Source organism: Onychostruthus taczanowskii, unplaced genomic scaffold (genome assembly GCF_017590055.1).
Source record: "Onychostruthus taczanowskii isolate IOZ18803 unplaced genomic scaffold, ASM1759005v1 scaffold49, whole genome shotgun sequence".
Classification (NCBI taxonomy): domain Eukaryota; kingdom Metazoa; phylum Chordata; class Aves; order Passeriformes; family Passeridae; genus Onychostruthus; species Onychostruthus taczanowskii.
In genome coordinates this window covers 4,744,538-4,757,671 of record NW_024502458.1, presented here as the reverse complement: position 1 = coordinate 4,757,671, position 13,134 = coordinate 4,744,538, and the positions used below count along the sequence as shown (strand labels likewise).

General features: G+C 39.3%; 1 protein-coding gene across 3 annotated transcripts in view; it reads right to left on the bottom strand.

Moving 5' to 3' along the window:
• Positions 1-13,134, bottom strand: part of TUB (TUB bipartite transcription factor) — a 69,146-nt gene that overhangs the window by 33,734 nt on the left and 22,278 nt on the right. For all 3 annotated transcript variants that reach the window (XM_041415075.1, XM_041415073.1, XM_041415074.1), the window contains 2 exons: positions 6,901-6,952; positions 5,374-5,536 (listed from right to left, as the gene is read on the bottom strand). In XM_041415075.1, the coding sequence (XP_041271009.1) occupies positions 5,374-5,488 (115 nt within the window). In that variant the 5' untranslated portion in view covers positions 5,489-5,536; positions 6,901-6,952. The remainder of the gene's footprint in view (positions 1-5,373; positions 5,537-6,900; positions 6,953-13,134) is intronic.

Below are 13,134 nucleotides of genomic sequence, written 5' to 3'. Positions count from 1 at the left end.
TTTGTTCCAGCTGAGCCCAGGGCTGTGCTGGAGCTGCTGCTTCCCAGCCGGTCTGCTGGGAGCATCCTGGCACTGCAGGCAGCTCATCTGCCCAACAGAGATATGTGCACTGCAGCATCTCTTTTCCACCCTGACTGGTGCCTTGCAGGGCCCTGGCCCTGGTTCATCCCTTGCCATGTCTGGGACTGCAGGGAATGCTGTTGGCAGCTCTGCCTGCCCTGTCTGCAGCCTCTGGGATGGGACTCTGCCTGCCAGGGCATTTCCTCTGCTGGGGGCAGCCTCACCTCCTGGCTCCTGAGATACTGCCCAGGACAGAAAACAGCTAAATATCAAACAGTAGCTGAAAGTAAATACACTACAAGTGGGACTTTAAAGGAAAGAGAAGGAAGTTTCTCAAACCATTTCCTCTAAACTTTCCTCTCAAATAGTTCAATACCAAGAACCACAAAAAGACCTGTGGAACACTTGCTACCCACTGCCCTCTGCTCCTTGCTGCTGGGTTGATTTGTTTATTTTGGAAGTGCACTGGTGCAGTAAGGACTGCTGACAAATGAAACAGATGCTTTAAAGATTAAGGTGAAGAGACTGCGGCTGAAATAAAGATTTCAGAATATCTGCTTATTGGAAGTTAAGTATTTTGCTCACATGATGTTTGGAGTGCTGCCTGATCTCCCAGTATTAACAGCCCTTTGCAAAGAGCATTCCTTGCTCTCTTCAAAAAAATAAACTAATACCTACTCATTCCAAGGTCAGTGGAAAACAGGGATGGAGAGACACTCTTCTGATGAGCGGCAAATGTATGATTTTTTAAATTAATAGTTAACTGATGTCATCTTTTAAAACTGACAGCTAAGGATACTCATCAGAAAACTCTATCTCATCATTCATGGTAAATAGCAGAATGACACATCAAATTTAACAATCCAAAGCTATGAATTGTCATCAGAGGTCTGTTTAACACACCACACAGCCATTACACCTAGATGTGCTGCCAAATGTCAGAGGAGAAAAGTAAAAAAGTCATTCTGCCTTTTAACACATGGTTAATCTAAATCGCTAAATTGGAAGTTGCAATGAAAATTACTCTGAGAGTATCTAATTGAAAACATTTTTAATTTCAAGTCTTATATAAAAACACCACAGCTGCAAAGTATGGCAATATTAATGAAAGCATATCTGGCACTCATTCAAATCTCTGCCTTCCTCAGTGCTGTGAAAAGAAAAATCACTCCCCAGTGGAAATTCACCATTTTCACAGAAGTAAAATCTCTGTAAAAATGGGCTTTCAGCATTTGCATTAAATGTAATTAAATAATGTAATTAAATTGTTGCAGTAATTAGTGTATCTCTGCATGCTATTTGGCTCCAGGAATGCTCAGTATTTGCAATCCAGATTGAAAAGAACTGTATTTGTAGCAGAATTTTGCAATGTCAAATCAGGCTAAAGTGTTTGTTCAGGTTTTCAAGAAACTTCACAAAATAAGTTGAGTAGAAATACAAGAAAACAAGCAAGCAGATGTAACTGTGACAGCAAGTACAATTTTAAAGAACCTAAACAAACATGTAGCATTATGTCCTTATGAAGGACACTGAATTGAAAATAAACCAGAACACATGAGGAGAAGACAATGTAAGTGATCTCTCCTACAAAGAAGGATTACATTCCTTCTGGTAAATGAATGCCTTTGTTGTCTTTTATTTAGAATTTAAATTTAATAGCTATATAAAAAGTTGCTATTTGTTCTTCCGTGGCTGTTTACAATGATGAAATAGCAATTGAGCTGCATTTGGTACTGAGAGTGAGAGTGGTTTTATTGTAAATAGTACAAACTAGAGCCAAGGAACAACATCATGGGAATCAGTGAAAGGATACCTGTTCCTTGAAATGGCAGGCAGATAAATGTAGGGCCTAACTCTGCCTACCTGATCTACAGGTGCTGAAGACTGTGTTACCACTGGCTGGGACTCCAGCTCAAACGAGCCCCTTACAGGCCTGAGTGCCAAGGAATTTTTATCTCGTGTTGGTCTTTTCAGCTTAATTCATCTCAGTTCCTGCAAGTAACTTTTGCTGTTATTAGTTAATTAGGCATTATGCCAACAACAAAAGGGTTTAAAAAAGATACACTACATGGAAGTCATTTACAAGGTACAGTAGCTGAAGACTTTTATCTGTAGGTGAAACATGGAACAAATGAGAAGAAATGTTCTGTGTGGAGACTCATGCATGGTGGATTCTGCTCCCTCACTGGAGCGTGGAGACTCATGCATGGTGGATTCTGCAGAGCCACTCCCTCATTGGAGTAGCACACATCTCCTTAAAAGTCTCATGGTGCCCAGAGGAATTGCTAGCAACCCTTGGCAGGGAACATAAATACCATTTTGTCCTACCAATGTGTCATTTCTCTGCCTTGAAGTCATCTAAGAAAAAAAATTATGGCATTTCTGGCAATACACAATTAGCTTAACTAGCAAAATACAGTGTTCTACTCTATCCACCCCCAAGTAGCTCACCAGGCTGACGCTCTATTCCAGAACAAGAATAACTGATTTTCTACTCCAAGCTCTGATAATTATTCTGGAATTAAATGAGTTTTTGCTGCAGAGTAGAGTTGCCCATGAGGGAACCATTGCAGCACGGATAATGGCATCAGAATAAGCAGTGGCAGTGTATGAAGGAGAATTTCCCAGCACAGATAATGGCATCAGAATAAGCAGTGGCAGTGTATGAAGGAGAATTTCCCAGCACAGAAAGCCCAGCATCTGAGAATTGCTGAGATGCTATCTCTGACCTACTTTGCTCAAAGTACCATAGAGATATCTCCACACAGGCATCCAATTATTTGTTGAAATCAACAAGTACTTTTGTCCTACGCAGAATCGGCACAAGCTAAAAGAGAGAGTAGAGCAGGATGATAGGTGGAAAGAAGTGTTCTTTCTGTAGCATTTGCTAGCACAGGAATTGATTTCACAAACATGCTCATCCAAGCAGTGTAGTTCATTCAGTAGAGCATCAAGTCCCATCAAAGAGCCATTCTCAACTTGGAATCAGCATGCCCATAACAGCAACAAATGAACGGAAAAGAGCAGAATAGTTCTTTAGAAACAGCCCAGCTGTCTCATGCATCCGATACTGCCACATACAAATGTTTTCATTGAAGGGGAAAAAAAAAAGCCAGCTCTGAAGCTCAATGCCACAGTTAAAAATGGTCATCAAACCCCAAAATGTTCTCTGCAAACTGGGGAACTGAAGACATTAAGCACATTCCCAGAGAAGGCCACACCAAAAAAGGACACTTCGAGAGTTCTTGTAATATTTTCAAAAGCAACATGCCTAACAAAGGATTTTACAAGGCAATAAAACACCCTGCTAGGTAATTAAATTCTTCTAAGCTGGCTCTTGCAAACGGCATGGTTTATTACAAGGAGAGCTGTCCCAAGGGATTAACAGATGTCGTGTTGAATATGAGAAACATTATATTTCTTTGCTTCTCTGAAACCTTGTGAAACATTAAAAGGGTTTGAGAGACAAAATTAGAACAAACTGATTTAGGGAGAATAAATCCTAAGTATTCCAGTGAATGGTGTGGTATAATATGACAGGAAGGGTCACTTTTACCTTAAGAGCACAGTTAATCTCACTTACACTGAGAAAGCCCACTCTGGTGCAAATTGATGTACAGTTTAGCTCAGTTAGTGCATATATGAAATTGTTACCAATTATGTGATGATAATGTCTTTTTCTCAGATTTGTGAAAATTAAAACCTTGAACAACTGACAATACAGCGGGTTTAGTAAACAGCACCATCTCTCTGCTATATTATTTCTTAGAACAGCTCTGCACCTTTCATAAACTCTTGAGTGTATGAGGAAAAAGAGAAAATTTCTATTTTGTCTGATTAAAAAATAAACAAACTAAATGTTTGTGCTAAATCAAATTTTTTGGTTTAGACTAGAAAGCAATTCAGTTTAATCTTAAAAAATTACATCCCAGACCCTGAGAAACAAACAGCAAGGAGAAATATCACTATTTTTTTAAAAATAATTAAAATAATACTAGGTTGAAAAAATAATTCTCCATCTGAAACCACTTATGGTATCCTATTTGCTTGCAGAAACAAGATTAAAAAGGCTCATTATTACCAAAACCTCAGCATCTAAACAATGCAATTTCCAGATTCTAACAGTAAATTCTGTAGTTGTAATCAGCTAAAAATTTCCACTAATAGCTAACCAGGAGGAAAGACTCTGAAACCTGCTTTTCTCAGAGCAGAATTTGTTAGTCCACTAAATACCCACCTTATTCTTGTGGAAAAATAAGACCACCAAGTGAAAACAAAACAACAGGGAGACAAAAAGTCCAACATGTGGAGTAAAACTGACAGAAATTTGAACTGAATGCTGGGTCAAGTTATTGTTTGTATAAGAGTAGGATACTGGTTGTTTTGGGTTTTTTTTAAGAGTTAGATTCACAAAGGCATGTTAAAATTTAATATGTAAACCACAAAACCTAAGTACTCTGCCACTTAACACCATTCTCAACCAGAAAGCTGCCAACTGCATTCCCAACCAATATCAGTAGATATTGATTCAGTTCCTGTTCCACAAACTCATCAATAGTCAGGGAAGAAAGCCTTTTGCTATTGAAGCTTATGAATCCCTTATTAATTACATTCAACCTAATGATTATTAATTAGGAAATCCTGAGGAAAAGTACACACATACCATTTTAGAGGGCCAAAAAGCATGGGTGATATGAGGACAGAACTAAATAATGCCTGGTTTCCTTAGGATTTATTTCTGATTATTAAGGTCTTTGAAAAGAAATGGCATTATAATTTTTTTCCCCTGTGGGTGTGACACATGAAGTGACTCTATCCCTACTGGATCCTGTAATCTTTAATGAAAAAGTGGTGACATTTTACAAGTTTGAAATGTTCTTCTCTACCTATTTTAATGGACTTTGCAGAAACACAGAGTCTTGAAATTACTACATTCAGTCCTAGCTGAACTTAGTTAATAGGTTTCAAATTTATCATTACCTCTGTCAGGTTTAAGCAAAATTACACGCAGAGGAACATTCAGAGTAGAACCCATCAGCTTTACTTAGTAGGAGCCAAGGCTGAAGACACTTAAATAGCCATGGCAGAAGGGACAAGCTGTCTCTCTCAGTTCAGCACTGAAATGGCATTTACCTTGCTCCCTCCTGCTAGGCTACAATTGCAAATTCTGATGGTTTTATCCCCAAACACAAGTGAAAGATGTCAGTGATTCACTAGAACATGCAAAACAAGAGCCTTTGTCCTCCTGAGCATAAAATGAGCGCCACACCAGGACTGCCAGCAGATACAGCTGCAGGAGGTGACATTCTGTACCATGATATATGGTGCTGCTGTTGCTGTTGAGATAGGATTCAACCAGCGGGGCCTGCTCCTCCGAATGTTTCGTCCTGCGCGTCCTTGCCCGGCTGTCCACGTTGGACTGAACCATCAGTGGCTCCTGGCGCTTCTTTTTCTGCTTCTGTTCCAGCAGTGCTCTCTGGAGAAAAGACAGAGAAAAGCATCTGTTTCTGCACTCCAAACAGCAGCAACCTAGGATGGAAAACAATGGTCAGGTTTACCCCTTCCCCAGCTCTACGGCGGCAGCAGTTGGCAGGCGGGAGATTGGGACGTCGGGTTACAGGAAACCTTTCCAAAAAACCACCACAACCAGCCCACTGCTGAAACACCTTCTGCTGAAAACAGCAAATAATTAAAATACATCTTTCTGAGCAGCCCACCAGCTGTCAGAGCTTGCTTGGAAATAACCCTTGGGAAAACAACAGTGTGAGAATACTGGCTGTGAAGCAATGGGAGGGTAAGCAAGGGCACGAGGCAGAGATGCCAATTTCAGTTTCTGTAAATTAAAAGCAGGTAATTGCAAACTAGAATCGAGTGATAATACTGGGCACAAGCCTAATTTAACAGCTATAATAGATGAACTTTAATTAAACACTTAAGTCTCTCAGCTAGGCCTGCTGAAAACCAAAACCTTTGGCATCCAGTAGCACCATAGGGACCTTATTTGAGCCCTCTTCCACAACCTCAGAGAACTGAACTGTTAATTTTACTTATCTATTACCTTACCTTTTGCTTGCTTCTGTACAGTGATATTTTAGCTTTTAGGAAGGAGATGCAATAAAACTGAGGAATAAAAATGGAGAGTGAACTCTTTCAGCTCCCTAAGTTGTGTTAACACCTCAACATGACTACACCATAATCAGAATTAAGTACAGGATTATGGCATAAGTAGTACTTGAATTTGAAAATCAGATGCTGGTAGACATGCAAGCTGATGAAATAGTGGCAATAGAAAAGGACAGAATTAAACTCACAAGTTTAACTTGTTCCTGAACCTGAATTTGTCATAAAAATGACAATGTTTTTTGAGAAGGGGACCACAGAAATCAAAGTAAAATCAGAAACCTCAACTCCCATTAAAACTGGATGACACAATTGCCTCAGATTTCATGTTCTGACTCCCTTGTACAAGTCATGTAGGAATGCAGTCAGAAAATAGGCAATATAGCACACAGTGCCACTAGGTTACAGCCACAAGAGCTAAATCCACTGAAAAAAAACTTTGTGGTTAACCTCTTCTGGCTGGTGTGACTGCTCCATCAGTGGGGTAACAAATACATTGTACAACTGCTTAAAACAAGTCCAAGGCAGTAGGAATCACTCAAACCACAGTCAGAAGACAAATTTTCATGGAAATTAGACTTGTGAGTTAACTTCAGCCTCCACAGATCTCTCTTCTGCATCCCCCAATCACAGGATGCAATTTTCTATCAATTATCAGTGTTTTACTTACTCCAGGATTCAGACTTTAGGGAGCAAGAAGGTCTTCCTCCAAGATCTTACCTGTCTGTCAAGCTTCTGCTGACGCAGGCTGCTCCCCTCATCATCCAGAACACTGCAAAGACAAAGAGTACATAATTGGAACAAATTTATCACTCAAAACAACACCTAACAACATCGCTGGAGGAAACTCTCCCAGGAGTTATCCATACAAAACTCCCACTATGTTCCATGGAAGTGTGCCTGCCCTAACTGAAAAAACTTGGCTTCAGAGGATTTGAATGCAGTCCATAAAAAATTGCAAAACTTCGGCTCACACAAACTTCAACAAAAATATATAATCAGACAGCTCAAAAAGAAATGCAAAATCCACTGTCTACAGCTTGGTTTCTTTTCCACTCTGTTCTAATGTAAAACATCAATGCATAGAGCACTGAAATTGTGCATATAAAGCCTAGAAAAAGGGAGGAGTGTAAGTGAACTGCTTAGCAACTCAGCAGTATTTAAAATTATGTAAGAAAATTAATCTTTTGCACACTGAAAACCATAATTTATTCCTGAATATTCCTGGATATTTATTCCTGAGAAGTCACACTGAGTGCCACACACTTCAGTGTTTAGAGGTAGGAAAGATGAACAGCATTGCTCAGTGCCATATTTCTCTCTGCTAATTGTTCCTTGTTGGGAGATTAGCTCCTGTGCATTCCATCATTTTCATTAATTAGATATTAAAGACTGGCATTGAAATCAAAAATCTATTTTTGCAAAGTACTTTAGCACACTACTGACTAGGCTTTATTTTTCTGGAGAACAAAGGTCTCTATTGTAAGAACACTATAGTTAAACATTGAACATAGATAATTGAATCTTTTAAACAGTAATAGGTCATCTACAAGGAAAATAGTGCTATAGAAAAAAACAATAGCCTCTTACAAGGAAAATTCATTTTCTCCTACAATACACTTTTATAAAATGTAAGCCCCTTCTCTTATATCACTCTTAACAATCAAAAAGATAAAAAAAAATCCAGGACAAACAAACCTGGATTCTGACCTACATGCAAACCAAGAGTATTGTAATGGCAATTGCATAAAAAATGTGAATCTCATGTATTAATTCACAGCCTTTAGGAGACAGTAACATTGTAGTAGAATTAGACAGAACAGCTAATAAAGACATCCAGAATGCTCCCTTTCCAATGCCAGCAATATCAAAGACCTATAATTAAGCATTTCTGGTGGAATCGGCCTTTTACAATTTTTCTTAGGCTATATGCTACAAAAGGCTGATGCTCCACAGATTGAAACTGTGCTGTTCAACTAGTTCAGGTATGAAATTACCATCTCTTGTAGAACTAATGCATTACCCATAGTCCACAAAAAATATTAAAGGAAAAAACCCCTCACACTCATAAAAATGTTCTGCTTTAGACGAAGCATTGTTCATTTTATAATTAGAGAAGTTATAAAAGGAAGACACACATTCCTTCATGGTATACAATATCAGGTTTGCAGAAGAGTGTTTCACTATGGCTGCAGCAGTATTAGCTGCACTGCCAGAAAGTAGAACTACTCTAATGGAGATTTTCAGCCAAATAACTGAGTAAAAGATGCCTAAGTGTAAAGTTTCAGGCTCAACGGCCTGAACAAATCCTACTCATTTCAGACAATGCTTGAAAAAAATCCAAGGCCATGCAATGATGCTAACAGAGATGCCAAGAACTGCAGAGGCAGCAATGCCTATACCATCCCAGCATCCATGTCCTGGCAGGACACACTGCATGGAACAAGGGGGCAGGAAAATGTCCTGTGCCTGATGGGAAGCCACAACAAGGTAAATTCAGGTTCAGGAACAGCTCCTGTACATCTCTTAATGGCCAGCTTCAGCATGGTAAACATGGCAGTTTAAATAACACCAAACAGCAAACCCCAGTCAGAGAATGGTGTGATTTGCATTCAGCATTCCAAAGCAGCTATCAGATACACCAGAGGACTGCCAAAAAAAAATAAAACTCCATCCAAAAACTATGGGTGTTGCAATGCTAAAACACCTCTCTGCATTGCCCTTCTTACTGCAAGACCTTTCTTTTAAAGCTTCTGAATATATGCAATCAAAGCTGAGACCTAAAGCAGCATACCTTGAAAACATAATCAGCTGGAGCTTCCAGCTCCTTCCTTATCCACTTTATATTTTATAAAGTTCTGAGTAGTTTTCCACAACCTTTTTTAGGCATGCATAAATGACAAGCCTTGCATTTAACATTCAACAAATGAAACTGAACTTCAGCTTTCTTCACCAACACCAAGATTCAGTAGAATATGGTTGCTTCGACAATCCTCTCTCCCTCCAGGATGCTGGACTGGTATGAGAATGCCTTGCCCCCATCACCCTTCTGAATCCTTCAGAGGATAATGTTAAAAAAGGCCTTATTACCACCAACTCTATTTTAACAGTTACTGAGTTCCAGTATCACTGGAAAGCTGCAGTTCTGTCCTTTCTTGATGTCTAATAACACTTATGCAACTCCAAATACAAAAGGGGTTCAGTTTAGCCTATATATTCTGCTATAACAACAGAGCACTCCACTTTCAGACTGCACTTTGTCAGTGTTTTCTGCAGAACTGCTGGACCTTGGAGTTGCTGACCAGCAGCCAACATTTCACATTCCCCAATTTCCAATGAACAAAGTCTCCTGAAACTGGGTGACTTCCAAGATATGCCATTAAGGGAAGTCAGGGTTTAAATATATGCACGCATAAATAAGTAAGCAAATAAATAAATAAAATAAGCTCTGTTTCCATAGCAATTCCATCAGGCCCTCGCTCTTGCTCCCTTGAAAAACATCTGCAGAGGACTCTGAGATGAAGTGTGTAAGTGCCACTGACCCTTTTTCTCACACTTCAGTGAGTCCTTGCAGAAAGATTTAGCAGATTATCTCACCACAGCACCTGGCATTCTGTCAGATGCTCCAGGGTCCAAGAGCTGAAATCCAGCTCTGAATTTCTGCCTTTTATTTTTTTGGAAAACACAAAAGTGTGTGAGCAGAAGCACAGCCTTTGCCCTTCCTGGTCTTTCAAAAGAGCCGGAATCAGTTGCTCATCCCTCTGGAAGGATTCGTGCTCATGGTGAGGACCCAGCCTGTTCTGCCCAGTTTTTTTGTTGCACTCTGGTACAAATAACTGGGATGGTCAGAAACTAAATGCCCAGTACAGCAGAAAAACTGTGACTGAAAGATGGCAGGAAATCTCAGAGAGAGAGAGAGAGGCTGTTAGAACAATTCTGCCTACATGTTTGATGTGATGCTAGCAAATCCCAGGAGCAGCATGAAACTCAGATTTAATAGAGAAATATAACTTTATAATTCATGAAAATTGAATTATTGAAGAGCATGCATACATATTAGCAATCTGCTCAGCATGCTGAAGTATCCTGAAGATCCAGTAGATTAATTTTTACTCCTATTAGATCAAGGATCCTGCATCTGCCTGGCATCTTGGCTATGGCTCTGACCCACTTAAAACAAAAAGCAATTTTACACTATACATAATATTGTAAACAGCCTTTCAGCTCTGCAGTAATAGTCTAGTCCAAATTCAGCTGACAAATCAGAGCTTGGATATATTTCCTAGCAGATTCAGGAAAAAAACATCCTTCTATACAGACCTTGAACAATCCACCCATCTAGAAGTTACTAGTGCTGGGTTTAAGAAGTCAAGCCTATACCTACCTATTGTAAAGATTCCTATCAGTTTCCTGGACCCAGGCCCACAGAGATTTAAGTAGTATCTTTAGATAGCATTATTTTCAAATTTCACTAATGGCTTTTGAGTCAAACTTTCAACTCCTCTTTTTCCAAGGGAAAAACATTAAAATTAAAATCACATTTTAGTCCAAGTATTATTTTTTCATACCACCCTTTTAAGACACAAAATCTATTTTGCAGAAACAGTTTCAACATTGAATTCAATTTATAGTAAGCCAGGCTTACTAAAATACTGCATGTCATAACAAAGATGAAAACATGTGAAAGAATTTTAGTATTCTAAGTTTTTAATAATCTCTGTTCCTTAAAAAACATTTAGCGAGAAATCCAAGACCAATCAGGTTTTAAGGATGGAACTTCATGATTACAGAAAGCTCCACACTTTACTGCTGAGATGAAGGCAGAAGATTCTATAAGTCAACATCTTGCTACATTTTTACTGTAATTCCACATGGGGTGATTTCAGCTAAAGTAAAATCTGAAGATGCTTAATTCAAACAACACTTCTCACAGCAAGTACTTCGCCTTTGCTCTTTGAAAATGCAAACTGCTTGTATTTCAAGCAGCCATGGCAAGAAAAAACAATTAAGAAGAAATGTTTCTAATTAGAATGTCCAAGATGCATGTAGTCACTGATTTTATTTAAGGTTTTTTTTAAAGAAAAAGTCTGCCACAGTAAAACAGTTCTATTGCTTCTGCCTGACGAACAAGGCAATGCTTTTGTTCCTTCCTCACACTGCTTTATTAAGGAACATTTTCCATGAAAATAACTTTTTTACCAGGACAAAGGTCCAAAATATCACCTAGCACATCTCTGCAGTCCAGCACCAGCTACATCAAAACATACAGCTGGTCAAACAAGCAGACTCATACCACCACTAAACTTAAACACATTTTAAGAAGCATCACCCTCGCATTTCCTCTTTTTGTTGCTTTATAATGTATTACTAACAGCAGCACCCAAAAATGCTGTGTGAAATCAGGAACCTTTGCACAAGCAAAATGAATATATATAGGCAGAGAAAATTCCTGAAACAAACAGTTCACATTATAAAAGATGAAGAATTGGATAAGAAGTAATTCCTCCCATTTAGAACACTGAACCAGAAGCAAATGGAAAATTAGAGGGGGTATTTTCATCTTGAGTTTCTTCTGCCATATTGTGAGCTACAATTCAAAAACAATGGATGATCAAACCAGATAGAAGGAAAAAAAATACACCACACCAGACTAATCTTCAACATCACTCAAATCTTTTCTATGCACTCCTGCTGTGAAGAAAGCTGCTATGTTGCTGTGTCAAGAGAAACAGGTTATGGGATCCTTAAGAGCACAACAGACTCAAAAGAACAAGAATGGGTGTAACATGCCATTTGAACATTACAGTCTCCAAAAACACAGGAAATAAAATTCCTGTAAAGAGATCGCACTTGGCTGACTGGATACCATCTGTCATATTCAACCAATTACACTTCTCTTAATCTCTGCAGTTCCATAAAATCCAACTGCTCTCAATAATGTTAGTGTTAAGTCCTTAAGAATGAGCTTTCCTGCAGCACTGATGAAATGCTACTGTAAAAGCCCATTAACAGGGTTAGGGACCTGCAGGCTGAAGTCATGCTCTGGGGGGAATGGCACACATTTAGGTTCTTCAAACAAGTGAAATTCAACCAATTCCTAAGCAGTGAAGTTGGTAGAAATGCCAACACCTGCAAATCCCCACACAAAACAAGGTCTGCTGCCCCACAAATTGAGCACACCAGAAGCCACTTGGGAGAATATTATTGTATCAGACACATAGGCTAGTCAAAGAGTTATAAATGAGACAAAGCACTCTGAAAGGACTTTCCTCATGCTAGGAATCATCAAGGCTTCCTGACCCTAAAGCAGCTGCTCAGTCATCTATTTTAAACCTGCAGTCCTCTCTTTACAAAGAGAGAGTGACAAAATGAGTGACTGCTTTCCTGGGCCACCTAAGCCAGCAGAAGTCTGGATATTGAGGAGCAACCCAAGGACACTGAATATTATTTTGCCCTTCTACTGCAAAGATCAGCAACAGCAGTGCTTGAATTTCTCCCATGACATGTTCAGAGGGCAGAGAGGGCAACCACCTACCCTTACAGGCCACCTTTCAGTCACCACTAAACTGACCAGGAAAGTACAGACACCAGGAACTCCTGCAGAAATGGAAATTGCATTTCTGCAGGTGAAGCTTCAGAGGAATAAAGTATTTCACTGTGACTCTCACATAATAAATAAAAGCATGCCAGACCAGGAGTAAAGCATCACCTCTTCTGCCTGTGCAGAAGACCCTTAAAAAGACTAAAAATAATAAAGGAAAAGGATAAGGAAAAAAGGCAGAAACATGAAACAGATATTTGTAAGACAAGTATCAGCACCAAGCCAGCCATACAACAGAAGATGCAGAGGATCATACACTGTGCTGATGATCCAAATGGCACTGAAAGTAATGCCTGCAGGGCAGATGGTTGATAGCAGACTGCATTTGCAGTTGCACAAATAATTACAGAACC